This window comes from Echiichthys vipera, assembly GCF_963691815.1.
Source record: "Echiichthys vipera genome assembly, chromosome: 3".
NCBI classification, from domain to species: domain Eukaryota; kingdom Metazoa; phylum Chordata; class Actinopteri; order Perciformes; family Trachinidae; genus Echiichthys; species Echiichthys vipera.
Window position 1 is genome coordinate 13,742,363 of NC_139828.1, and position 26,117 is coordinate 13,768,479.

General features: G+C 41.0%; 1 protein-coding gene across 1 annotated transcript in view; it reads left to right on the forward strand.

The window, feature by feature from the left end:
- Nucleotides 1–26,117, forward strand: part of xpr1a (xenotropic and polytropic retrovirus receptor 1a) — a gene marked incomplete at its 3' end in the record, with an annotated part of 63,955 nt that overhangs the window by 20,754 nt on the left and 17,084 nt on the right. Inside the window, exon 3 of the mRNA XM_083910965.1 lies at nt 25,771–25,872. Within this exon, the coding sequence (XP_083767091.1) occupies nt 25,771–25,872 (102 nt within the window). The remainder of the gene's footprint in view (nt 1–25,770; nt 25,873–26,117) is intronic.

The window sequence follows — 26,117 nt, forward strand, 5'->3', positions numbered from 1 at the left end:
CTTCTACCGTATTTTGATTCCATGTTTCGTTGTCACTCTTTGATTCTACCTCTGCTAATTCTACCTCTACTTTTTGCGCTCTTTCAAGCCCTAAATGCCTTTACTCCCTTCATCTCATATTCACTTCCTTTTTCTATCATGTGCTACCTTCGCACCTGTTTTATTTCCTCTGCAACACAGTTGAACCTCTCTGCTTCTATTCCTCCTTCATTTGCCCGTCTCTTTTTCATCCTTTCTTCAAGTCTCTCATTTGCAATTAACCAAATAGAAAAACGATGCTACAAATACTGTGTGGATATGGAATAACTCTGTGACTTCTGACATAATAGTGGTCTGTCCTCTTTATAGGAGGCATTGAAGACGCTCCTGGCTATAATGTCAGCTCTGCCTGAATACAGTTTCCAGACACCCCAAAACTTGCTCTCCCTCTCTGAGGAAAATGACTTGTTTCATGTCTGCTAATCTGTTAGCTTCCAAATGTGTGTGTGTGTCCTTACATTTCAGTTCATTTTTGTCCTCAAAGTGAAGCCGTTTAGTGTGACTCTTATCGAGAGGCTGCAGCTGCTGTTGTGAGAATACCACTGCAGCCTGGAGGGACATCTTCGCACAAATGCACACACACGTCACGCATATGCACACACACCTTGGTTTACCCACACCAAGCTGACTCAGGCACACGCCCCTAAACAAGCACGGATAATAGTATGTTTTTATATTTACTTGAAATACAATATAGCTGAGGGATTCTCTTGAAAATGAAAGAGCGTTTCATTAGTTGTACACAAATTAGGTTGCATGCCGCTGCACATCTGCTATTCATACAGATCTTCTAATTATGACACTTTTTATTTTTGTTTATAATAAAGAAAACCAACAATGTTTAAATAGTGATCAATATTATTGTTAATACAGGATTTTAACTATATACCACTAACATTATCATTAAGAGGCAACAGCTGACGTTTTAAATGTTAGGAGCTTTACTGTACTGCATATAAATAGCATGCAAAATAGCCATATTAAACAAGTCTTCCCATGATTTAATATGATCTCAGGTTACATACTCGGCCTTATGGGTGATGATGCATTTCAGGTTATGGCAAACTCTATGCTGGTGGTATGCTGGCTATAACGTTACCTCTCTTACCCCCTCTGTTAATGGTGTGGCCACACTGTAGGTCAATTGATGCTGAATTTCCTTCACCTCTACAGAGCAGCATCTCTGCGTCTGCCATGGTTACAGTAGTGGAGCCCGGGCTCTTATTCTGCTTAGAGTAATGGCCCCAGCTTGGACTATTGACACAACACTTATCTTGTTTTTATGAGTCCAGCAGCTTCTATCTATAAACCTTAGAGGCACACGTCTGCACATACACACACATAAGAGCACACACAGACATTCACCTTGCTGTGGCTCCGACACATGCAGTTCAGTTACAGTTATAAATGCAGTTTACTATTTGTAACACAATTGATGAGTTTCCAGCCGAGTCCTAATGGTTCTGAGCTTAACATAATGCGAAGGGCTGAGATGGCCTTTTACACAGTGCACTTATCACACTGAAGACTGCAGAGAGACAGATGATGATATCTGATGCTCTGGAGATGGAAGGTTAACATAAAACCAATTATTTTAAAAATAGCCTAGAAATGAGACATTGTTGGTCTGATGGTTGGACGCTACATTGCATTCCACTCCACTTATTATATGTGCTCTTTTTAAATACGCCTTTAAGTAAGTTTTTTTTTCTTTTGTGAAAATAAACACCAAAGCACATAACCACATTTTTATTTGTAATAATTACATTAAAAATTACAAATTACATACAAATTAAATAAAGAAGATTACACCTGCAGCCTTTTAATTTTTAAGTATTTTTTGTTTTTTTGTTTTACTTTGACTGAGTTATGCAAGCTACTAAACTTCAAGTAGATTTGATTTAAGTTTAACACATCCTGGACCACAATCTTTATACTGGGAGACACAGTTGATCCACATGATGGGTCTAAATTAGATTGAAGTACTGTTAGCACTGTTAAGATTTAACTGATATCAATTTTCTCATGGTTTCTAGATGATCGGTTCTTGTGACTCCCCCTGACTTTCCTTCAATGTGTCCTACACAGGTTTGAAGTGAAATCCTTCAACAACAATTGAATGAGTTATGTTCCCCTCAGGATGAATTAAAACACCTTAGGTGATTCCTTAGCATTTCTTCAAGCACCATCATTAAGTCAATTTGTCTAATCGCATTTAACATGCTTAACTAAGATGGCGTTGGTAGCCATTAACATTTAACATTGCCATAAAGTTTAAAGTTTAAGTCATTTAGCACACTGGATGTTAGCATGTAGCTAAAGCACCGCCGTTCCTATGTACAGAGCTGCTAGCGTGGCTTTAGACTTTGTTTAGAGTTGAGAGTCTGGGCCAGATTTTCTTTCAAACTTCAGAAAGAAAGAAATGTAGAGAAAGGCACCAGTTTGTAGAGAAGGTTTAACAAGCTCTGGTTATAATATTTGTATTGTTATGCAGCTTTGCAGCAGATCAGAGGGAATGAGAGTGAGCGGATGAGATGTCCCTGTAGGATTCACTTCCTCTGTACCTGAAAGATCAAACACAAACCATGGACCGAACATCACAGGACCCGTCAGCCAGAGTTAGGCTAACAGATTGCCTTGCCAAAACTCATGTCTGTCAATGTGTGTGTGTGTGTGTGCGTGTGCGTGTGCGTGTGTGTGTGCGTGTGCGTGTGCGTGTGCGTGTGCGTGTGCGTGTGCGTGTGCGTGTGTGTGTGTGTGTGTGTGTGTGAGAGAGAGAGAGAGAGTGAGAGTGAGAGAGAGAGAGAGAGAGACTATTTCAGCTACTATCTTAGTTCATGCTGCATTGCCTGTGGCCGTTGTATACTGAGACACACACAGTGGCTCAATCAGCAAATATGCTGTGCAATAATATGCTGTAATAGAACTGTGTTTTTATCTGTCAAATCCAGATCGCTTACGATGCAAGCTGCTGAGTCCAACCAGAATAAAGTGGAAATATCGCAGTATCTTGTTATGTTTTTGAAATTGAATATGTTCGGTGTCAGGCCGTTTTACACTTCACAGCGTCAAGACCTTGTTTTTCCACAGGGATAGTTTAGTTTAAATTACATTTTTCACAGTTGGAGGCAGAAATCATGAAATGTAGATTGAGGCAGATATGAAGAGCTAAGTCCTCACGATACGGCAACACTAGGAAAATAAAGTTTGAGGTTTTTTTTACTGCAGCAGAAAAGATTGTGTGAAAAGCAGTGACTGCTGGAGAAACTTATGGACACCCAAATCAACAAAACAGAACACAAAGTCACTAATTTAATTTCTGTGACATATAGTTTAGATGTTGAAATGAATGGCTCATAGCTGGTATTCATAACAGCAGTATTAAGAACCAAGTGTGTTTATACTCGCTGTAATTTCCTCCCTCTGCTCAGGTACATTCATGCAATGTACTGTAATGCAAAGCAGTCAGGTGGGTTTCTACCTCTTAGATCCACAGATAAAACCTGACAATTGGGCATTTTACTGAGCTGGTTGGCTGTGATAATAGCTCCCCGCTGATCAGCAGCTGCTTGACATCAGTCATGATTGGCTAAGCTGGGAATTGATGCTTGTGATTGGTTGATGTTGGTTAGATACAGGCTGCTGAAGCTAGCCCCCCGGTTGCCTGGATACAGCCATCCCTCACTGTGTTAGTGGCCTTGGCAAAGTGATGGACACCATAAGTGCTCTGCAGAGGAATTTGTCAATCTGTTGATTCTGCTGAGAATGTCTTTATCTGTCGTTGTAATGGATCTGTGTCTGTCTGACTTTAACTCTCCTGTTTTCATGCTTGTTTTCTCTTTATCACTATAAGCATTTGTCATTGTAATCACCAATAAGTCTAAAAGTGACAGTACAAAATACGCAAGCAAATGGACAAGAATAGTTTCTCATTCTTCTGATATTATTCCAGTTTCCTGTGATGTCTTTTTATCCTGTTAGTGTTGAAGCCTAAGGATGATATAGTTTATCTGACAGCCCATCACTTTAATCATACAGCGTTGTCAAACTGATAATTTGGTACAGATATTCATGGTCCTCAGAGCATGATTCCTAATGTTTTTGTCACCACTTTGTGTCGTGTAGTGCCATCATCAGGCTGGATTTCCTTTACATGTGCTGTGGACATTGGTTATCAGAAGATGAGCTTATGTTTAATACATTATCAATTTGTCACTTCTTTTTGTTAAGGCCAAAAGCAGTGAGGTAGAAAGATTACTCTTGTTGGGCCTGTGGCCACGAACTGCACTATGTGGTTTCTTCTTCAGTACTGCATGATCTGGCCACACTCCAGACTTTGAGCCCAGCAGACTGCCTGCTAATTTGTTTCTCTTGGTGGACAGACAGAGGACTCCAGGACTGCACATTTTGTGTGTGTGTGTGTGTGTGTGTGTGTGTGTGTGTGTGTGTGTGTGTGTGTGTGTGTGTGTGTGTGTGTGTGTGTGTGTGTGTGTGTGTGTGTGTGTGTGTGTGTGTGTGTGTGTGTGTGTGTGTGTGTGTGTGTGTGTGTGTGTGTGTGTGTGTGTGTGTGTGTGTGTGTGTGTGTGTGTGTGTGTGTGTGTGTGTGTGTGTGTGTGTAATAGAAGCCAAGACAGTTAGTCAGAGGTGGGTAGTTTTCGTCTCTCTGGGAGCTTGGCCAGAGATTGCTGCGATCCCGTCAACGTCTTCTGCTGGCTATTCATATTTCAGGCGCGGTGTTTTGAGCACACACATACTGTATGCACATACATACACACCGTATTTTACTTTGAAGAACACAAGATAGCCTTCTGACCTGTGCAGCCATGTCTATTACTAAGAGAAAGTGCAGAGACGGGAGGAGAATGTGGAAGTGAGATTAAGACATGAAAAGAACAAATTCAGAGAGAGAGACATTTGAGAATAGCAGCCGTCAACAGAGAGAGAGAGAGAGAAATAGAGGGAGATTTATGTCGGAGCTCTGCAGTCATTTATCTGTGGACGCACAAAGTAGATTGACTCATTAAACTTAATGTGCTCAGTGGTCAGTTGAGTGGCCAGTGGAGCATAAACAGACCTACAGATGGTCCTCCACAACTGGACTGTAGTTAAATAAGAACATTACAGTGTACCTTAACCTACTTTATCACCTGCTGTGAGTCGAACAGCATGTGTAGTTCACTACAGCAGAAACATCGAGGATCTACGTCTATTTCTATCAGTGAGATTACTTGAACTGACCCCGCTTACCTGCACCGCAATGTACTCTTTACAGACATGACTAAATGACTCCTGGTGTTAACGTCACCTCAGCTACCTCAGCCCCTCCCTCCCCAATTATCTCTCAAGGCCATGGACACGCTCCCGTTGAACCCTTGCCTCAGTTGCCTTGACTACTGTTGTCACACTGGGCGGGGTACCTCTCACTTTCTCAGTGATGGTGCGATAAGTGCTACAATTATGTAAATTCTGCCCAACCAAAGTGTTTTTGCAGATCAGACATAGCTAGCTGGAAAGCTCTCACCCAATGCTTTCAGCTCTTAACTTCTTTGTTAACAATCCATCCACATCATTTTTGGAGAAAGAAGATAGATGGGAACAGACAAACTATCTATCTAAGTAGATAAATGGACATATACCATACCAACAGATTTATCAGCACTCTCATATGATATGGAGAACTGGGATAAAATGACAAGGGCAAATGTAGTGTACTCGGTGGACAACAGGGATTCATTTTGCTATTTTGAAGAGTACGGTCATAATTTTTAAGTTCTACTTCATGATACTAATGATGTAACGTATCCAACGTAATCCATGTTTTAGCTCACAAAAATGTCAAATATTGGCTATGAGCAGACAGCAGACTTTTAAAAGGCAACACAGTGAAATATAGGTCCAATTTTTGTACCCTGAGATACAGACTTGGATATGAGTGCTATTTTTGTATATTTTACCGTTTTTGTCCAAAAAATTTGATTAAAGATTGAAGTTTTGATTGAAGTTTTACACATCTTTTTTTTGTTATGAAGTAGGTTGAGGTGCTACATATAAATCATGTGAAAGTATAAAAAAAATGCTCAATCCACAGAGAAATTCACACAACCCGTATTCAGAAACTGTGCCTTTAAATGAGCCGTCAGGACTTCTGTATGGTTGTGATGTCGCAAATATGGCATATTTAGTTAGAAAGTGTCGCTACAGTCAATCCGCGGCTGCAATGCTGCTGCAGAGACCAGGGGAAAAAAAGTAATTTGTTGTTCGAAAAAAGTATTCTTTTTGTTTTACTTTAAGCATGTAAACATGTTAAGTAGAAAACCAAAGCACAAGTATGAATCTGAAAATGAGCACTATGTGTCCCCTTTAAGGATGTCTGATATCGCCGAGGTCACACAAAACGTTAGCTGGCAGCATATTGTCTAATCCTTTTTGGAGCAACACAATTCTTGAATTTATTCATGCATGTATTTTATTCAGTCACCCTCTGCTCTTTCATATCATCTGTTAACAGCCAAACTGAGTTGTTTAACAAAATCCTGTTAGCGGTGCTTTAGTTAAGGCTGTCTGTGCATGTGTGCATTTTGAGACAACTCTTGTTCTCGCTTTCAATACCAACCCTGTCCCTAAGAGACAGACTCCCAAGGGCTGCCACGGGTACTCCAGCACTGTTGGAGCAGAGTTTGTCTTTGGCACGAGTTCTGCTGCTGTTTCGAGGTTTAAAGTGTCTCCCTTGGGAGCTGATGCTCGGATCCTGGCCTGTCAATGTGTTGCCATTCTTCTCCCTGTTGTCTCTGTAGCTTCACCACTTTCTGAATCAAAAAACAAATATGTAATGTATAACTTACTATACTGTCTGGAATTAAAAATGAACTGTAATATACTCTTTTAACTCTTTTATCACTGAAGAAAGGAGAGTTAATATATTTGCATCTATATGGTCAATTATGACGTAGTAGAGAGAGTGAGTGAGAGTGTGTGTGCGTGCGTGCGTGTGCGTGTGTGTGTGTGTGTGTGTGTGTGTGTGTGTGTGTGTGTGTGTGTGTGTGTGTGTGTGTGTGTGTGTGTGTGTGTGTGTGTGTGTGTGTGTGTGTGTGTGTGTGTGTGTGTGTGTGTGTGTGTGTGTGTGTGTGTGTGTGTGTGTGTGTGTGTGTGTGTGTGTGTGTGTGTGTGTGTGTGTGTCTGTGTGTCTGTGTCTGTGTGTAGTTACAAAGGCATATGTTGTTTGTGAAGATGAAATGGAGTAGGTATGTACATTAGAGATGATTGTTCACCACAGGGAGTGTAGCTGCAGCTAAGACCACAAAGCCGAAGCCACCTGCCGACCTCTACTCCTTCATCAGTGGTGTTTTAAAAGAAACTCAACGCTTGACTATCGCTTGAGTGCAGAAATCCCTCTAGTTTTTTTTTTCACATCTGCTTTCTATTCTGAAATTCATTTTTGTTCTCCAGTTTAGTGTGTCCCTTGTTTTTCACATAACTACCATGTAGGTTGTGTGTGAGCAACTGTGTGTAATTAATAGATGACAAAAGTTGTTTTAAATATTGCATCGACCCACATCTAAATTATAGAGCTGAAGAATACTTAAGTCCTCACAGACAAAGAGCATGGAGAGGGATAGTTATAATGTTTACTTTTTTCTGTATGTGTATGAGCTTGTGCATACTACGTATTTTTGTGTGTCTGGTTGAGAAAATGTCCTCAAGAGTCCTTGGACAGGAAAAATATCATTGAGCATGTGACCACAGAGTTGAAGTGTCTTCATCATTCATAAACACACATGCATGCACGCACACACGCACGCACACACACATGCACACACACACACACACACACACACACACACACACACACACACACACACACACACACACACACACACACACACACTCACAAATACTCAGTCAAATGTAACTGTAATTTTTTTTTATTGCACAACTAATCCCACAAACTGTGTGTGTAACTGTGTAAATACGCTTCTACCAGTGGATGTAGGAGGATTCAGTGGGACCATGATTGATGCTGTATGCATGTGTTTGTATGCACATTGGTAGATGCTTGGTTGAAAGGGCTCTTTTGAACTTTCGGGTAGCACTGGTGTTTTGTTGTCTGTCTGTCAGTCGCCCACGCTCTCTACACCACCTCTCACTCACCCAGCATCCACCCATCCTCTCCTGCCTCATCTCTCATCCTCCAACCACAGCTACAGGCTCTTTCATCTACCCTCTGTTGGATGAGGAAGGAGCGTGTGTGTGTGTGTTTGTGTGCAGATCCCCACAGTAGGTGCAACGGCACAAATACAAACATTTCTTCAGTAGCAATTTGACCTTTCACCTTGTGTGTTGTTGCCATTCATTGTGTGACTGGCCCATCATGTTCACATCAGCAATCTGAACACCGGGGATGACTGCTGCTGCTGCTGCTGCTGATGCTGCTTGTAATTGGGATATGCGCATGCACACACACACACACACACACACACACACACACACACACACACACCGTGACACATTCTAAGATCAATTTTGTCCCTGTTGGCCTTCTAACTGGCTTTAGAATGACATTAGAATACTAATAACCACAATATCGGCCGCAGAGTTCCCAGTTGATAAAGGTCACGAGTAGGGACACTGTGGGAGCTCAAGGTTTGTCACACAAAACACATTGTCCCTCAATGGGCTTTGGATTTAAAAAAGATAATCTATTAACAAAATCAGATAGATTGATGAAAAAATGAATTAATGAATGCATCAATGAAAATAATAATTCATATCAGTGCTAGAATATTTGCTCACTAGTTTGGTCCAAAGCCCAACATTTATAAATTACAAAGATGTCTGAAAAGACTGTGCTTTCTTTCATCTTCAGGTCATGTGTATAATTAGACGTGAAATCGGTCTAAGGATTTACTTGGTAAGGCTTTTCCACAGGGACAAACAGGACATAATAGGATTCTCTACATTGACATCCAGCTGTATCCATGGTAATACAATGAGGCGCCCATTACAGGGCCACTGCATTCAGTAATGTACACACACAAAAGCACACATGCAACACACACAGATCCTCATTAGGAGTTGCAAAGGAGGGGCTAAACCCTCCTCCTCCCGGAACAGAGGAAAAATGAGATGAGAGGTGGATGGAGACACAAGGAAGAGCTTAAAAAAGTCACTTAAAAAAAAAAGCGCTATGGTGATTTTCTGTGATTGCCCATGAAAGAGATGCTTTTAGTGGTAAATACACTAAACGACTTTGTGTAGATGCTTTAGTTTCATAGCTACTAATGTTGTCATTGTAGAATATCAGAGGTCATTTAATGCAGAAATTATCTTCATCTTCCCTTATAGGTGGTTGATAAATCAACTTGAATCTCCAACCGTTTCTCTCTCTCTCTCTCTCAGCATAGTATCATGCTCTCAGTCAGCAGACGCCTTGTTTGTCACTTGCTCTGTTTACTGGCCTCTATCCTTCTCCTGCTGGCCCCGAGGCCAAAGTCCCCTCAGCTGTAATGACTCCTCTTTAGCCTGCCAGCCCACACAGGACCTTTGCACTGTCACTGCTACTGTTAAATACGGAGGAAGGATGGCAGCAGTTTGTTTGGGCTCAGTTGCAGGATGGCTCATAGGCAGACTAGACAGACAGCTGAGGAAAGTGTTATATAGGAAATGTCTGGTAAGGAGACTAATATGATTCAGATTGAATCTGCCCTCAGATAAAGTTACAAAGGCTTATTGCCTGAAGTCTGTGTTTGCCTGAAGCACCATACAGGCAAAGAGAGGTTGAACTGGATTAGAAGTTTCCTGGCTGTGACACAAGAGCTGGGTGAATAACCAGGTCTGTGTGTGTATGTGGACTCATTTTGATAAAACTGTTTAGCTTTAGTGTGTTCTACATACTGTAGTTCTGTTTATGATGTTTGGTCACTGGGTTTAAATACACTCGGGAACTCAGGTACACACAGACACCTGAAGCTTTAGATAAGCACAACATGTTGCACAACCAGACACACGCCACCATGAGTGGCTAAAAGCACATGAAGCCCAAGCAGTGACCCTGTGAGACAATCGTAGCTTTCTTTGTAAGATATTTGCTGTGAAGCAGAACATTAACCTTCAGTGTACAAAGAGAAAGACGAACATTCTGTCTGCTCCAGTTCACCACTCAGTCTGAACGCAGCAGAATTTAACAGCTAAAACATTTTAATTACATTTAAATAAATGTAAATATGCCAGCATATGTAGCAAGCCGGCTATTATTGCAAACAAACGCTGACAGGGTGATGCAGGTCTCAGAACCCAAAGCTCAACATTATCCCGCTTATTACACAGCTTCTTAGAAAATATATCAATAATTTGACCAAAAATATTGATTTCAACTGAAAGCTCACATTTTTTTGCCACAGCTGACATTAAATTCACTGGACATCTTTCTGTGGCTTGAAAGACGTCGTCCTCCAGATCAGAACTGTCCAGACTCTTACAGAAACAACAGACTGTAGGAAATGCCCTAGCTGACCAATAAGAATTAAGTATTCAACAAAGCAGTGTAATAATGTCCTTTGTTTATGATATTCAGTTAATTTCTGTTCATTAATAGTCAAAACACTTTCTCTGCAAATCTAAAAAAATAAGATAAAATAAAAATAAAAACGTGTTTGTTTAATGTGCAGGTCCACGCTAGAATGTACGGTATGTGTAAAAATAGAAGCTATACGGTAAAATATATATTTGATAATACTGATTTTACATGTAAATCCATCATCAGGCATGTTGGAAGTATATAGATAATAATAAAGATTAAAATGTGTACCCTTTAAATAAAAGTGAATAACAAAACAGGACAGGTAGTTTGGGTATTCAGTGTTTGCGTTAGTGGCAGTATTATATTTTATTTTTTGAGTGATTTCATAGAATGCTGCTAACATTAGACAGCTATAACTACAGTATGGTGGGCAGAGCCATGGCACGGATACTGACTAAAAGTACAAGCTATGTGCTAACTGTAATTAATTAACTAAGTGTAATTCATTGCCTCTGTGCTCATGTGTGGCCAGCTAACGGGCTAAGTTTACAAAGGTCAGATTGTGAAACCCTGCTACACGGTGAGCAGCAGGGTTGATACCTGTAGTTCCAGCAGGGCTGCTCCTGCCACATCCATCACAATAAAGGTGTTTGTGTTGAGCTCTGCTCTGCGGCATTTTAGGGTCCTCAAAGGACAGTTGAAGCTTGCTGTAGTGAATAAGCCATCAGCTAGGCTGGGGCTCCCAGCCGCCACAAGGGCCTTCCCTGTCACATCCATCATCTGCTGGGGGGCTGCTCGGCACAAAAGGAGGACCTGCATAGCCAAAGGAGTGGGGTACAGGTGTGTGTCTACTAAGGGGGATGGTTTGTTTGAAGGTCTTTGGACCTGATCAGGGTCAGTGGCACTAATGAGATGTGGTGATTGGAACAAGGTTTGACCCCTGTTTGCTACTTCTTAAATATGAAAGAGTAACAACTGAAAAAGAAAGAAGGAAGGACAGATGAGAGAAATATGTGAATAGTGTGCAGGGAGATGATGGTGTTAGGGTGAGAGGGAGAGGTTGTCCTGGTCCAGAGGGGTTTGAGAGACACAAAGAGCTGTGACTCCCAAAGGACTCCTCCTCCATCAGCCCACCCTGCTTTTATTACTGGCCTGATTAAACTCACCCGCCAGCCAGTAATGTAGCTATAATATATGATCCCTCTCTCCCACCCACCCACACACACACACACACACACACATACATGCACACGCACAAGCGCACAAACACACACACAGACACACACACACACACGCTTCTTACAGGTATTCTTAGATCCGTATGACACACCCCTGTGGTTTGTCACATGATCAGCTCCCATGGTAACAGAGACAAAGACTTATTAGCATACTTGATAAGTACTATACATTTGTGTCTGTATACGTATCTGCACTGAAAATTGCACTTTATATTGCTGTATTTTTCAACATTTTACCTGTGGCACTAATAGAATCTGTCTTCACATATAAACTTTATGTCCTACGGATCAATATTTGTGAACGTCAACTACTCTAATCTAAAAATAGAGTCCCCTGAGTCTGATGTGTTAAGTCTTCAGAAGACACTTTGTGGTGCTTTCTTAATGGATGAATTGTTCGTTCCACTTTTCACACCTTAATTATAGGTGTATTGTACAGTAGCTCTACAAAGCAACTGTATCGTGTAGCTATGTTTAGTCAGCTGATGCAAAAAATGTATTTCCTAAGACACAGCCAGAGATTCAGGGCCAACCGGAAAGTAGAGGAGTTTTTTTATACACTGACCCTCCCAGCGGGGCCTTCAATATAAAAGGGTTTTCATGCTACTGTGCCAATGAGTGCCTGGAGTGTTGGCTCTGCTGTGTAAAGAGTCAGTGTCAGCCTAAAGGTTACAGTATTGCCAAATGCATCGTCTGTCTGTGGGAGTCTAGACAAAGGAAGCAAGTCCTCTCTCAGCTGTTTCTGAGATGCTTTTGAGCAAAGCCTTTCATTCCCCCAAGTGTGTAATGTCTGTGCTAGAGAGTGCAGAGCTATGAATGTGAATGAATGAACACATCATACATGCTTAGTGCTGCTTTATCTTGGGAAATTTTGCTGCATAAAGAGCTGCTCTGCTGAATTTTCTCGTTAGATGATTTGAACTTAAAGTAAGCATAATGTGTTTGTGTTCTGAGAACCTAGGCCTGCAATATTGTTTTATTTGGCCATTATTATGGACTGGTGCTTTTTCAGTCTCATTTCACAGTCAGTGTGTGTGTATTGCTCTTTTCCTCTGCTCAGTGAGATGTGCAGCACAGCCTAATCAGAGATCGGAGTATTGATTTCTAGGCACACAGAAAAAGGGCTGTTGCTTGCCATGCAATACAGTGATACTGAGTAGGCCTAATCAACACCTATTGATTATTTTACGCTGACCGCTTCCTTCTGGTGTGCAGTTTTCTGTTCAGCATGCCTGGTATAAAATGTGCCCTTCTGTTGTTCTGTCACTGTGAAGATAAAATGCTATTATGGGACATTAGTCTTAACACAGAAATATATTAGGAATAAATGAATAACAGTGAGGCTGCATTTGATCAAGTAATCAACACAGATGCACTCAATAATGTTGCTGTCATAGAGCCATATCCAGACATAAGTGCATGCACACACACAGACGCAAAAGAACACCTGCTCATTCTCATTCATCCATACACACAGCCGCACAGTGATTTTAAAGCAATTGGCTGCAGCAGAGGAGAGGCCAACTCCCGGAGTTGGTTGCTAATGGCTACAGGATCCAGGGGAGCGGAGAGATGTCGATAATGACAATGTCACTCTCAGCCAGCCAGCTCTCAAAAATGGGACAGGACACACAGACTTACTAAAACACATGCAAGTCTAGTGGTGCATTTATAGCCTGCACACACACACACACACACACACACACACACACACACACACACACACACACACACACACTCACACTCACACACACACACACACACACACACACACACACACACACACACACACACACACACACACACACACACACACCTAGATGCTGAAATGCAAGAGCAATTTTCTTCCAACCAGGTGGCTGTGTTATTATAGCTGTCAAAAAGCGACTGCTCCAGAGGGCCATTTTGGCTCCAGATCCAAAGCTTGAATAAAGGATTTCTTCCTTTTTTTTTTTACACTGCATGTACTATAATGAATTGGTGATTTCCCTAAACATTCATTTAAATGAACCAAGATCAAGATCAACCAGTTCTTGTTTTCTGTTAACTGACCAAATTGTCTTTTTTTTGTCAGTCACTGCTTTTGTCTTGAGCTTTTATTCACGCCATCTTTTATTGGTTGTATTGCATTAGTGGGGAGGGTCTGTCCTTTTCATTAAGTCTACCCTGGTCCTCCAGTGTATTATGGGTGCTTTAGTTGTGAGACAGTTAATTTCCTTATTCCATCCATCAGCAGCGTCAAGTGTTTTCAAGGTGCACAACAACTCAGATGGCAGCAAACATGAATCCGTTTACCATCGCGGTTTTCTTTCTTTCAACATTCTTTAATATACCACTTTAAATGCAAAATGTTCATTCCATGGTACACTTCTTCCCATATTACTACCAGTCTTGTATAACATTTATCAGATTGACCAGAGAACATGTCTTACAGCATGCTTGTGTTTCCACTGTAACAGCAGGCTGATGGAGGAGGCCAAGATTACACTGGAGCTGATGTAGATGATGTAAGATCGTGCAAAAGTTAGAGAACAGCGACTCTGCTGTGCTGTGTGTATTGCGCACCCGTTCAGGGTTTAATATTGAATGCCAATTGTCACCCAGTGAACTTCACATAAATAGAGAATTGGAGATTAATTAAATGATAATAGATGTTTCAATAGCTGTTGCATTGATCCATCATCTTTTTCAGGTGCTGAAAAGTAAAGCAGACCATGTTAAAAAAATAACCCTCAATATTATTTTGTTCCTTTTGAAAATAGGACACAATTTGATTTCTACAGCCCCTCCTTCTGACAGCACTTTACTGCTACACGTGGCACAATGGACACTGACGGCTTCCTCTGTGGCCTCCCAATAGAGACGTGGCCCTGATATTTTCCGTTTGAGTGCAGTGAGTCTAGCATGCCGCCCTTATTCCTTCCACTTGGTTTCATATGGATCAACTGAACAAGCTCAGTGAAGAGGAAAGATGGTGAGGGAGAGGTGAGAGAGGAAGGGTCCAGTCTGCCCTCCCTCCCTAGCAGAGCGGTAAAAAGAGACATCAGCAGCAGAGTAAAGCATTTCTAGTGCTCTCTTTTCTCCACAGACTAGATGATTATTAATATCAATCATGTTTGCATAACGCTGAAAGCAGGACATAAACCGTATTGTTCTCTTAATGAGCCATGACCATGTAGACCAGCCCTTACTAATGAGGTCAAACTGTTAGCTGACGATCTTGAAAATGATTTGAGACTCTGTACTGAATCTATTCACTGGGTTCACACACAATGCATATTATTTAGTTTCCTCTGCTTTGCGTGTGCTGTGAATTCACTCTATGTTAATGACACCTGGTGCCCGTCACCCCTTGCCCAATCACCAGCCTCCCTCCAGTTTCCCTCGTTCCTTCCGTACTCCTCTTTCTCTGGTATCCTTCATCTGCTTCCTCCATTCTCTCCTTCCTCTTGCACACCTTTCCTAATTTTTTGATTAGATTTTGATTGATATAACCTTCATTTTTCCACCTGAGTGAATCATTTTCAAAGAGCAGCCTGGTGTGTTTCCTCCCTGAGCTGTGGGCTGCCATATTGTCCAGTCACAGCCATAACAGGCTCATACATATGCAAGTGCGTGTGTGCACTAAGACGTTCAAGCTGTGCCATCCTAGTGTCTGTGGGGATAAATCGAATCTAAATTTAAAATCTAATATGCCAAGAACCTACAGAAACCTACAATGTGTTTACTTCATTGGGTCATTTTTCTAAACCTTATTGACAGGCATCCTAAAGTGCAGGCGGGAGATGTTTGAGAGCAGATGACTATCAAAGTGGCGACATCCTCTAAATCCATAAGCACATGGATGTACTTCATGTGTAGTGCACTTGAGGCTTTAGGAGTATAAGATACTGGTTCCCTGACGCCAGATAATGGAGGAAATCAAAGACACACACACACACACACACACACACACACACACACACACAAAGTCCCTTTTATAAAATGATCCAGCAAGTCGGTGTCCATTATTAATTCCACTTTGGCTAGTTGTCTTGAATAAGGTACCAAGTCATTCAGATAATTTGTTGTATTATACCTTTTATATTTAGTAGACAACAGCAAATACTAAACAAATGAAACTTCAGAAATCAGAAATAACTGTCTGCTGTTGATGTACTGAATGCAAGGTGGGCTTGTCAGACAATAGGTGGAATAAAAGTACTCACCAAACTGTGTCTTGAATTAAAGGATACTCACTTTTTTAGTTAAAATGTATAACTCTATACTGGAGACTCTCAGTGGAGCCAGCTTACACTCACCTTACAGGCTCCACATGAAATCAGACCTGATGTGTAAAGATTAGATTTGCTTCAGTTAGTGTTTAATAAGGGATCTGTGGGGTGCGTGAGTTTGCATAGTGAGACATTGATACTTGTCTACATCCCCTATTGGACTGCTGCCACAGGAATAGCGTCTGGATTATCCGAGCCATGTCAGAGAGTCTATGGAAATGTGATATTGTCAATAAATATCACATTAAAAGGCTAGTATTGTAATGGTTTTACAATGAGAAATATAACACATGATAATCAAAATTAAAACATTTGTTCCGACTAGACGGTGCAGCTCAGACCACGGGCGTATTGTAAGCCACGCTTCATTTTAGTTTCCCCACAGTGGAGGCCACTGACACACTCAAAATATTCAGCATCTCAAAGGGCTTAAGATGTCTGACAAAGTTTGAGAAATGTTACTGAAGCTGAAAAGTTCAGGCAAACATTGCACCCGATGAGATGAATCAGACGCTGTTATCAGTTTGCCTTTTCCTTCGGGCCTTATCTACCTATAGAGATGTAGGGAGTCAGCGGGACTCTCAGAGAGACTATCCTGATCTTCAAGTCCCTGCGTGATGCTGGGAGAAGAGAGAGAGAGAGAAAGAGGGAGAGGTCTGGGCCAAACGTTCACTCGCTCTGACCGTCGGAGATAACACTTCACAGCAGCAGCTTAGTAAAATACGAAGAGGCTGGAGAGAAGGCAGGAAGAAATACTGCCCTCTGAAGAATATAGAGCAGGAGTAATTAACTTTCCCATCAGCTCTCTGGTCAATAATACTGCTTTCTGTGGACTTCCTGTTTGTCTGATTGGGAGAATCTGTGGCCTACTTCTCCTCTCAGTCCAGTTCCACCTCATCTAACTTCTTGCCGCATCTACCTTATTCTCATTTAACCTCCTCCATGCTTTAGACCACCTGAACTTTTCGACCGCCCTCCACTGAACTCCAAATGCTTAATGTTCCTGTGTCCTTCTGCCCCAAATGTGTGTGTCTCTGGTCTGCAGTCATGCATAGTGTGTAGATGTGGGGTTGAAAATAATACATAAACTTCCAGGGCTTTAATACACACATTTTACACACAAAAAGACCTCTCATTCGTGCACAGGCATTCTAGTAGACATGCACACATCCACATACTCTCTTCTTTCTTCTTTTTTTTATTTTGCAGGAAATACTATGGATACAAAAAAGCTTGTGAAACAACAAACATGCCCCACTTATTTCATGTCCTTCTCAGAAACTTAGAAACTCTGTCTATTAGTGTACTTGCATCAGCCCTCGCTGTCTTGTTTAAGGACTCAGTCAGGTAATTGCTACATTGTGAAAAGTTTCCTTTTATATGTACTTAGTCATGTAGTTACTTTCATCTAAGCAAAAGTCGCTTTCTGTCTCTGGATAGACAAGCTGGAACCAACTTTCAGCAAGCACACACACACACGCACACACGCACACACACACACACACACACACACACACACACACACACACACACACCATGAGCTGAAATGTCCACTTTGTCTATCTGGGATCAACATTAATTGCCGTTCTGATTCCATATACAACAATATAATATTTTATATATATAATATTGTAATAATAGTAATATAATGACACTAGACATTTAGTCACAGCATAGTATGAACAGCAGAGGTGTTATTAACAACATTCACAATGGCTCTGTTCTCTTCAAGTGTCCCAGTAAAACCTCACCATGTCCCCATTTAGGATCCTCGTGGCCTTGGTGGGAGAAGCTCTTCCTGAGCTCCTCAGTGCTGGCCTGGTGTATTCGGTACCTTCTTTAGACCTTCAACAGAGAGAAAAGGCTCTCTTAGCCCTATTCTTTCAGTGCCTGGTGTAAAGTATAGTTAAGTATAGTTTAGGCAGTGTGGAGCACCGTCTATTTTAAATGACACGCGAAAAAAAGGCCTATTGCAACCCATTTTTGGTGCGATTTCAGGACCTTGGACAGATCTCCAGCCCAGTGTATAAATCACCGCACTAGTACTTTACATTACTGCATTTTCAAAGCATGCCGCAATATTTTCCCATCTACTGGGAACCAGTGTATTAATTCTATCAGAAAAAACTTATAACTACTAACAACATGATATGCGACAAAATTGTGTAGAGTAACAATACGTTTTCTCAGTCATAAAATTGTTCCACCTTAATCACATTTCGTAATTTTCTCCATATCATGTAATCAGTTTACCAAGCCAGTGTCGTATAGTGTTTGTTTAATTAGTGATGACTCAAAATAATGATCGTCAAACAGGACATTGAGTGTCTCGCTCTCTCGCAGGCCATTTTGTTTCCATTCAGAAACAATACATTGAAATAATTCAGTCTATCATATACAGTATTTACTACAGTATTCATCTAACACAGTCACATTTTGACTGTAATCTCCACTCAGTAATACACTTTTAGAGATATTTAACTATTACACCTACACAGAGAGAGTATGTTTTTCTTTTGTAGTTGTCAGTCATGCAACATCTATTTTTCTTCCAGTGCTTCTCTCTCATATTTCTCTGACACTCCCATACCATTCTCCAGTGTTTTGGGGTATTGTGTGTTTTCTGTCTGGTCTCCAGGATCATCTCACACCCCATCTGGCCTCTTGCTTTACTCTTTCCCTCATGATGTATTGACTTGGCTGCTGGTAATAAACCCATCACATGTGCTTCACGCTCTGTCTCTCTTTCTCTCTCTTTCTTCTCACACACTCACACACACAAATGAAATATATTAACACTTCTCAGAATGTGTTGAATGTGTGCTTCGCTCCATCATATAATTTTCACTACTCTATGCCAGTGTAGTACATTCTTTGGAGCTGCTTAGCTTGCAGTCTGGCAGTATAAATAGTACACAATGGATTGGGAGCTACAGCAGTTCCTCATCCTGCCTCCGGTCGTCCCTGGCTACCAGTCTAGCCCAGTGAGTGTGCATTCTTAATGCTCCCCTGGCCTCGATGAGAGAGATGATTGGTAGAATTAATTGTGGCTGGAGGGCCGAATGGGAATAAGTGGGGGAAAAAGGCGCTATGGAGGAATGGAGGGGGTTATCTGGCTGATTTTAGTGTTGTGTTTCCTTCCTCCAAGCCTGGCACTAGAGGATGTTGAAGTTGTTTTTATGTACTCACGCACTTTGTCTCTCTAGGTTAATATTAGCCCAATCCTATTCTGTTTTATAGCTCAGTTTGCCTCTCTCGTCATTTGTGATTTACACCTCTGTGCTTGGAGGGAAGAGATAAGCGAGGCTAATACAGCGACAATCATAATGTAATGGTCTCCTCAGCTCCCCCGACTGTAATGCTATCCGAACATAGTTTATATCCTGCAGTGAGGTGTCAATAAATGAAATAAATGGAGCTTGAAAATAGGGACATACTATACATTTTGTGTGTGTGTGTCTCGGAATGTGAGGGCTTGTTTCTAATTATGTTTGTTATGTTTGAGGATAAAGAAGAGATGATGTTTCCTCTTCCATCACTCCAGGCTCCATTGTAATAACAAATCTGAGCTCCTAACACCATTGCTCTTCTTCTCAGTGTCTTTTTACCTTTCTTTGCATTTTAAACATAAAACAGGACATAGTGCAGAAGAAGAAGAAGAAAATAAAAGTATTACAACGACAAACTTCTAAAATAGCAAAAGTAGTCGTGAGTTGTGAAGGACGAGATACTGAGTGTCTGTGTTGGTTGTTCGCTCTCCCTGTCAGCATCTTTGAGGGTCTCCTTGAGGGATTTATGTGCTGGTTTTATGGGGTCTTGTCACAGAATGCCTGTATGGGAATATAAGAAGTTGGGGGTGGGGTGTGTGTGTGTGAAGGGTTTCGGGGGTTAGGTTCTGGGGAAGCTGTCTCATCATTTATTTATGCAATCTACAGAAGAAGGGGTTAGTGGAGAGGGGGGGCTGCCTTCTACAAGCTACCCTGGGAATACTGTAGGTCAAGAGTTGTTTTTCTAGCTACCAGCACAATTCTTTGTCTGGAAAAAGTGAAGCCAATGAATGAGCGCACTATGCTGCACTGGATATACTCTTCTCATAGCATGTTGTACTCAAGGGTGTCTCGTTATCTTGAGTGCAAAGCCCGTTTGCACCCTTGATACACTGTCGTTGAGGCACCTGCATCTCCTGCATGTGCAGACAGACCAGCGCTTTGGTTGTTGGTGCTGATGATACTGATACAAAGAAAAACAATTATTGGATTCTATGGCTATGAGCTGGTTAATGGATAGATTGGCACAAAATTAATCATCAGCGTTTCAGTAATTGAGTGAAAATACCAAACATTTAATTTTTATTATATCTTATGGAAGCTGCATAGTGGTGCGTGTCTGTCAGGGAGATCCACGTCTTATATTTATATTTTTTACGGTGAAACAGGAGAGCAGATGATATTAGAGGTCATGCTTATATTCTGCAGTGGCGGTGTGCTTATACCATTGCAAAATGTCACGGTGAGTGTCTGAAGTTTATAAACAACGATCATTTTGACAGACACGGTCGTACAAGAAAGTCTAACAAAACCACTGATAGGGGTACTGTATCTGTAATATGTGAATAAATTATCTGAATTATGACCTTTGCCTAAAATACTGCTGGTTCTGTGGGGTTGGCATTTTGAATCTGAAGTTCTGCAGTGTGCCATAGGAGCATCAATTGCCTGTCAGTTATCACTTTCAGTGCATTTGGGCCTTGAAAGACAAGTGAGAAAAAAAAAGTAAAACTCCATGCACTCTAAACACAAGGTACATATAAAGTGCTTAGCAAGGGCAAATGAAACTCACCTGAAATAAATTATAATTGTGTTTAGTCCTATTTAGATTATGTGGTACTGAGAAAGGTTATCCTGGGGAAACCATTTTTCTCACTTGTTCCAAATTTTCTTAGATCAGACCTTTCTTTGGCTCTCAAGGCTTCTGTCCTTAACCGTAGCTTTTCATTGCTTTTTTTCATCAACTGCCATATATTTTGTGTGATCAACAGTCAACAAACCTTAAGTAGTGAATTCATAATGATGTAAAATGAACAAAATCAGTCAATCTTCATGTTTGACAGCTGTAACCAGCAAGTGTGTGGCATTTTTCCTTGATAATTGATTGATCAAATAATGAACTTATGAACCAGTTTAGGGGTGAGAAGGCAAAAACCTCATCGCTGCTGGCTCTATAATTTATGGGTGTGACAGTCGTTAAATTTTCCTAAATCTAATCAAACCACATATTGATTTTTATGGAGCTTCAGATAAATTAGATCCTACATACATATTAGTTATGCAGCCTTGAGCAAAATGCAGTCTTTTTAAGATTCTTTTAATTATTTTCCCTGGTTGGTCACAAAGTGTCCTCACAAGTACTGTGCACATCTATTTAGTTATCTAAAGGCAAAAGGGAATAGTGTTATTGTTGACAGTAGAAGTGTCATTGCTGAAGTACTGCGCAAATCACAGTTTAAACACACACACACACACACACACACACACACACACACACACAGATACATTAAGACATACATCACCACACAGCCCTACAGGGACAGAACCATTATTCCCTACTAAGGTGCTCCATCACCATCTCTTTGGCTTTGCCCCACACACACACACACACACAGAGACACAGAGGCACACACAACTCTGTTTAAGGTCCGATGAAGAGAACATTATTGTTTCCTTCACTCCGGATGCCTGGGCAACCAGGACTGCAGGAGACGTCTTCTGTGTGTCCTGGTGTCTGTATGTTAGCGTAGAGACTTTCAGGAGGCCAATGACAGTGGAGTTTCTCATCTGGCTAAAAACAGAGAGCATTTACCTTGTTATTGGCATTGCTTCATTGTAAAAGTAATGTCAACAAAATAATTGAAGAATGGAATAGAAAAGATCTTTATTGTCCACCAGTGTGGAAATGTGTCTTCTGCTCATCAAACACAAGAAACAACAGCATAAGACATGAAAACAGACAAGCAGTTAGTTAAAGAAGCGTAAAGACAAAGTCTTATTACACGTTAGAACAGCCCATGACAATTTTCTGTGGCTCAAATCTCATCAGTCACGATAAGTTAAGAATATTGATAGCTGAATTACATATTTCACATTTGTGTGTGTTCTCGGGGCTGAACTTTTTCGTAAACTTATAAGTTACTAAAGTTTTTCTGTCCTGTCACTCTGTTTAAGCTCTTATTTCTCATAAAGTCCAAATTTTGATCCACCTTCAAATCCCTCCGATGAGCGCTGTTGGACTCATCTCTGTTATCATCCACCCAGACTTGTGATAATGAGAACCCATACTGTGCAGCTGAAAGAGAAGCTGTGAGATTTACATGAGCAGTGACACCCTAGATTAAATTAAAGATGACTCGATGCAATAGTGGCTGCATGAATTCAGAATGTTTTTATAATTGGGTTTCAACTCATTTACACTGTTCATCTTCGGAGGCAGGTAAAGCGTTAAGACAATGTATTTATGAGATGTTGATGATGCTCATTAACGCTGGTTGAAGGTAAAGTGTGTGGCAGGCTGCGAGGAGATGGCTGACAGCAGAGATGTTAGCAGAGTCTGTTGGTGAAGCTGCAGTAAAACACAGCTGTGAAGATGAAGTGGCTCTGACTGTGGCCTTTGTTCTTACACTTCACACGCATCACGCACATGAAGGCATGAACAAAAAGAGATGTGTGCGTGCACTGATATGTGGAAATACACATGCACATCTCCACTGATGTGCTCAGTAGTGCACAAGGTCAGCAGGAAACAAAGAGACGGGGGTGCAAGGCCATTTCATAACCCTTTCTTTACCTGCAAAATATTCTCACATCTACACTTTCATCCACCAACACGCTCACTCTGTCAGTCAGTATCAAGAAGGTAATTTCACAAAATATATACACGTGTGTTCTTCTGAAACATATCTGTAAATGTAATTAACAGTTTGACAGATTTTAGAAAAGAAAAAAAATCTGAACTCCTTGTTTCAACAGTTTAAATTCAGGGCTGCAGTAACGATTAAACCAGTGGTAGGCAGTTTATTTTTGTCGCTGTTGGGCAAAAAAAATCCATAATAATCTTTCATCACATTTCAATTCAAGTGTTCTTAGGGAAAACTGCACCTCCTCATGTCTCTGTCTTCAGGGTTTAGAAAATCTAGCTGTGAAAGGAGACCTGCCAATCACAGGTCAGTTCAGAGAGAGAGAGAGTTCCTATTAACTCAGGACAGAGAGGAAAGAGGGAGAGCTGCAGGAAGAGGTCTCACTCTACTTTAAATTCTGGCGTTTTTTTTGCTTTTCACACGCTGCAGTTTAAATCAGCCATTTCTTTCGTTAAGTAATCGTTCAGTCTATAAGATCTCCAATTTTCTCAGGGTGTAAGGTTATAGAGAGATTCAGTTTAATATTATAGAACAGAGAAAAGCTAAAAAACTTCCATAACTGAGAGGCTGGAAACTGCCATTTTTGCATGAAAAATGATTTAATGACTATAAAAACAGTTTGTAATCATTTTTTTTCTGTCTATCGACTAATCAATTAGTCAACTAATCGCTGCAGCCCGTTTAAATGAGAGACCACAGCTTCAGATGCTGCCCTTATTTGTCCAAACAGGTGATTAAGATCAGAAGCTTTTATGACAAGCCCGTTTCATATACAATGGAGGTTTTGAAATTCTTGCCTAATTGACAATAATTTCTTTGACATATTAGATTTAAACCTGATGTTTTCTATGTAGGAAACATAACCTGGATGTTAAATGATCCACAGCCTAACGCGTCGCTCCTGTAACTCTGCGTCTCTATTCCTTCAGTGCTCTTTCATACAAAGTGTTCATTAGCTGTTTAACCTTTTACTTTGAATTACAGTGCAGCTCAGTCTGCGGCTTGCCTGCAGGTCTAACTAAAGGAGCATGTTGAGCCATTAGTCATTGTGTCATAGCACACTGACTGGCCAGGCTCTCGGTCATTCAGCCAACAGGCTACCCAGCTGATCAGTCAGCAATTCAAGCACGCATCCCTCTATCCAAACAGCCATCCATCTACTCGTCTGCAGCAGTCAACCAGTCAGCCTGTCACTTGGCAGCTGCTGAGGTGGTTGAGCTCTGCATCGTTGCAGGGCTGAAAGAGTTGTGACTGCAGCTGAACTGTGCAATTGTGCAGAAGTGTGAGGCAGATTGGAGACCATCTGCATCATTTTATGTCTCTCTCTCTCTCCCTCTCCCCCTCTCTCTCTCTCTCTCTCTCTCTCTCTCTCTCTATCTCTCCCTCTCCCTCTCCCTCTCTCTCTCTCTCTTTCTCTCTTTGTCAGTCTACATTTCTTGCCGCAGCTTCATCTCCACCTCCTCCTTTCATCTTCCTCCTCCATTCTTATCCTCTTCTTCTCTTGCATTATTAAGTGAGGTTTGTGGGGATCTCCAACATGCAAGTGACCAATTCAAACATGTGCATCAATATCTATGTAGATATGCATAATATATCTAATGTTTTCCTTTCCTTTACTTACTTTCTTACTATGTACTGTAACTACGAGTGTACTACAAGAACTCTGTTTGCTTGTTCTCTCTAGAAAGTGGAAGTTTGTATTTGTTTACAAACTACTACTATAATGCAGCCCCATGTTTCCTTTGTTGTCATTACTGTAATGACAATGAACACTACTTTGATACACATATAGTGAAGGGTATTTTTCAGCAGATCTCCTACAACTGCTGTTTGATTTGTTCTTCTATAGTATCCTTTGGGCTGCTCAGTGTTTTCACCAGCAGAACACAGTTTAATTAACTTAAAATTGATTATCTTATCGGGTGCGGAGGCAGTTTCTAATTTATTTTCCTTGTAAAGCTGTTGGACTTTAAAGCTGCTGTTGAAAATGTTTTCACCTTTCATCACAGACTTATACACCCCTGCTGGAAATATGTATGAGTGCTTGTGTGTGAATAGAGCAGTGATATTGACAGGCTGCCGCCTGGAGCGTCTGTTGTTACTGTGTTGCATAGAAAGCCTCTCCATCACCAGTTGCAGCCAAGGCTCCCTTTATGTAAAAGCAAATGTTGTGTGTGGATCGCTATATGTACTTTATCCAGCTAAACTCACATTTCTCTGTATTCTGCTTGGAATGGATGTCTTCGGTTGACATTTAGATATCGGCAACACACTAGGTCTGAGTGATGAGAAGGTAAATTGATAATGGAAATAATAAAATTTTATCGTACCCAGGTTGAGAGGTGGGTTGGACGCAGGTTGGACCAGGTTTGATTTCAGTGTCAATGGAACATTAGCTAATGTCGCTAAGTACGGACTAATTGACATGCGTTGCTCCCGCGTTGTGACCCAGGTTGGATCTGAATTGTCATGATCAGGGATTAACCTGTGTTGACTGGCTCGGTTTGAATTGACAAAAGAAGGGTTGCTCATGGGTCAGATTACCCAAGTCCAACCCTGGTTATTGGTGTGAAAGAGGTTTCAGATAGTTCTGACATGGTTTCATCATTCAGTGCTTCTCACCACAATATAAACTGCTTTGGCATTGCTTATCAGCTCTGAGGCGTGATCGTGTGTAACAGCATAAATGGGAATCACAAAAACAGAGCTATTTAAAAACCAAGTGCTTAATATATTTACACAAATGTGCAGCTAATACATTTTCTTTTGTCCCTCTTGTTGTTCTCGCTCCAGTGACAGATGAAGACACCGTGAAGAGATACTACGCTAAGTTTGAGGAGAGGTTTTTCCAGACTTGCGAGAAGGAGCTCCTGAAAATCAACACATTCTATTCAGGTATTTATTTACTTCAGTAATATAAACAATTGATGCTGAGTTTCAGATCAAATAACTGAAACGGTTAAAGTGTGATTATTGGGCTAGTAGTCAGAAGAACTATTGAATTGGCATGTAAATGAATCACCTGTACCAAAATAAAGCAATATCACTATGATTTAATTCAAAGAAAAATCTTTATCATTGATGATTCTCTGCAGTAATCCCTCCTCCATCAACAATAAACTTCAATTTACTTATTATTG